General features: G+C 53.4%; 1 protein-coding gene across 1 annotated transcript; it reads left to right on the forward strand.

Moving 5' to 3' along the window:
* Window positions 1-292: 292 nt before the first annotated feature.
* DICSQDRAFT_74555 (uncharacterized protein) lies at window positions 293-808 on the forward strand (the record flags this gene model as incomplete). The annotated part of the gene is made up of 1 exon (XM_007371876.1): window positions 293-808. A coding segment is annotated over one exon (516 nt), but the record flags the coding sequence as incomplete, so codon positions are not given.
* Between the last annotated feature and the right edge of the window lie 1,102 nt (window positions 809-1,910).

Here is a 1,910-nt window from a genome sequence, read left to right on the forward strand (position 1 = left end):
CGGGTGGTACCCTTGCGACGAAAACACCTGTCCCAATCGTCTTTCAGGACCACTCAACCCATCAGATCTTCCTGTCAACTTCCCTTTTGCCCTCTGCTCCGATCCTCAGACAACCGAACCGTTTATCCGCGCTGCTGCCTTTGGATTACCGGACTCAGAGCCTCCAACGCCAGTCCCGGTATCCATCCCTCTCTTCTATCTCGAGCAAGACTTCGATTCTTTCTTTCGCGCACCACCTCCATCGCACTCAGACGACTTCTTTGATCGTCATCTCCTACTCCATTCCCTCGTCATGTCGGACAAAGTCGACTCGAGTTCTCTCTCCTCCCTCTCCAACATCAACCAGTACCCCAACTGGGCTGCACAGATGAAGGGCTATCTCATCATGATTGGTTCCTGGAACGTCACCAACTCGACACCAACCACTCCTGACGATGCTGAAGCGCTTAAGGAGCACAACCTTAAGATACAGCGGGCCCAGGGTATCATCATGATGAAGGTCGATCGTTCGCTCCATCGTCTCCTCGAAGATGATGCTGGCAACCCCAAGCAACCGAATGCGATGTGGACGGCACTCAAGGACAACTTCGGCACTCCTGACGCCGCTGCTGTCTGGTACAAGTTTGAAAGCCTTATTGCTTCGGACCGCATGAACGACCAGAAGCCCATCCAGCACCAGTTCGACCAACTCGTCACTCGTCTCAAGGAAATCAAGGATAGTAAGCTCGAGCTCCCTGAGAACCTTCAGGCGATGCTAGTTCTGTCCAAGATTCCTGAGTCCTATCGCAACCTGATCTCTGGCCTTCTCACCTCAGTCAAGCTCGAGGATCTGAAGGTCGAAACGGTTCGCGAGAAGACCCTCGCCTACGAGAACATCCAGAAGACGGGTATGGCAAACTGCACTTCGGCAACTCGTGTTTCTCAGACCAAGCCCAAGAAGAAAGGCCCTTGTGGTCACTGCGGCGGCAAGACTCACGATGAATCTTCTTGTTGGAAGAAGTATCCTGAGAAGAAGCCGAAGGGTGGGGGGAACAAGAAGGACGAGAAAGGCAAGGGAAAGGACAATGGACCACCGCATAATCACACGCACGCTACCGTCAATGAGTCTTCGTCAGCCAATGTACTAGTATCTACTACCGCTGAGGCTTCGCAATCGATCTCCGCTTCTTTCTACGGCTTGTCTTCGGACGATTATCGGTTGACTACTTGGCTGATGGACTCAGGTGCTTCGGAACACATCACTCCTTACTTCGACAACTTTGACACCTATGAGGAGTTTGCCTCTCCGATGGTTTTCGGCACTGCTGCAGCCGGTTCGCCGCTTTATGCGCCCGGTGAAGGCACTGTTCGTGGCCGTACATGGGTCGAAGGCTCTGGTTGGGTCAATACCACCATTAGCCACGTCGTTTATCTTCCGAATGCATCGTGCCGGCTCTTCTCTTGTGGAGCCGTTGAGCGGAAAGGCCACACCCTTGTTGCTGGTGGAAAGCGCTGTTCTATCTTCTCTCGGTCGCTCTCTGAAGCACCGAAAACTGGTATGACGATTGAAGGAACTAAGATACTCGAGGGGAAGTACATCGAAACCTCGAATGTCTACTACATGTTCCTCCAAATTCCTGCGAAGGGCGACGCAAAGGCTTCTGTTCAGCCGGCTGTCACTGACTACTGGACGTGGCATCGTCGACTTGGACATCCCTCCAAAGAAGCTATTTCGCGTCTGCCTGCGAATTCTAAAGGTGTTGATCATATCGATCCTCCGCCTGCTAACGCGCCTGTCTGTGAAGGCTGCGAGTGGGGCAAGTCTCATCGACTACCGTTTCCTCCCTCTGAGAAGCGTGCCACCTGTCACGGACGTTGGACAGACGCCCCTTTTTGCCGCCCATTCCCTTCCCTTTGACGCCCACCTTCCA

This window comes from Dichomitus squalens (assembly GCF_000275845.1).
Source record: "Dichomitus squalens LYAD-421 SS1 unplaced genomic scaffold DICSQscaffold_405, whole genome shotgun sequence".
NCBI classification, from domain to species: domain Eukaryota; kingdom Fungi; phylum Basidiomycota; class Agaricomycetes; order Polyporales; family Polyporaceae; genus Dichomitus; species Dichomitus squalens.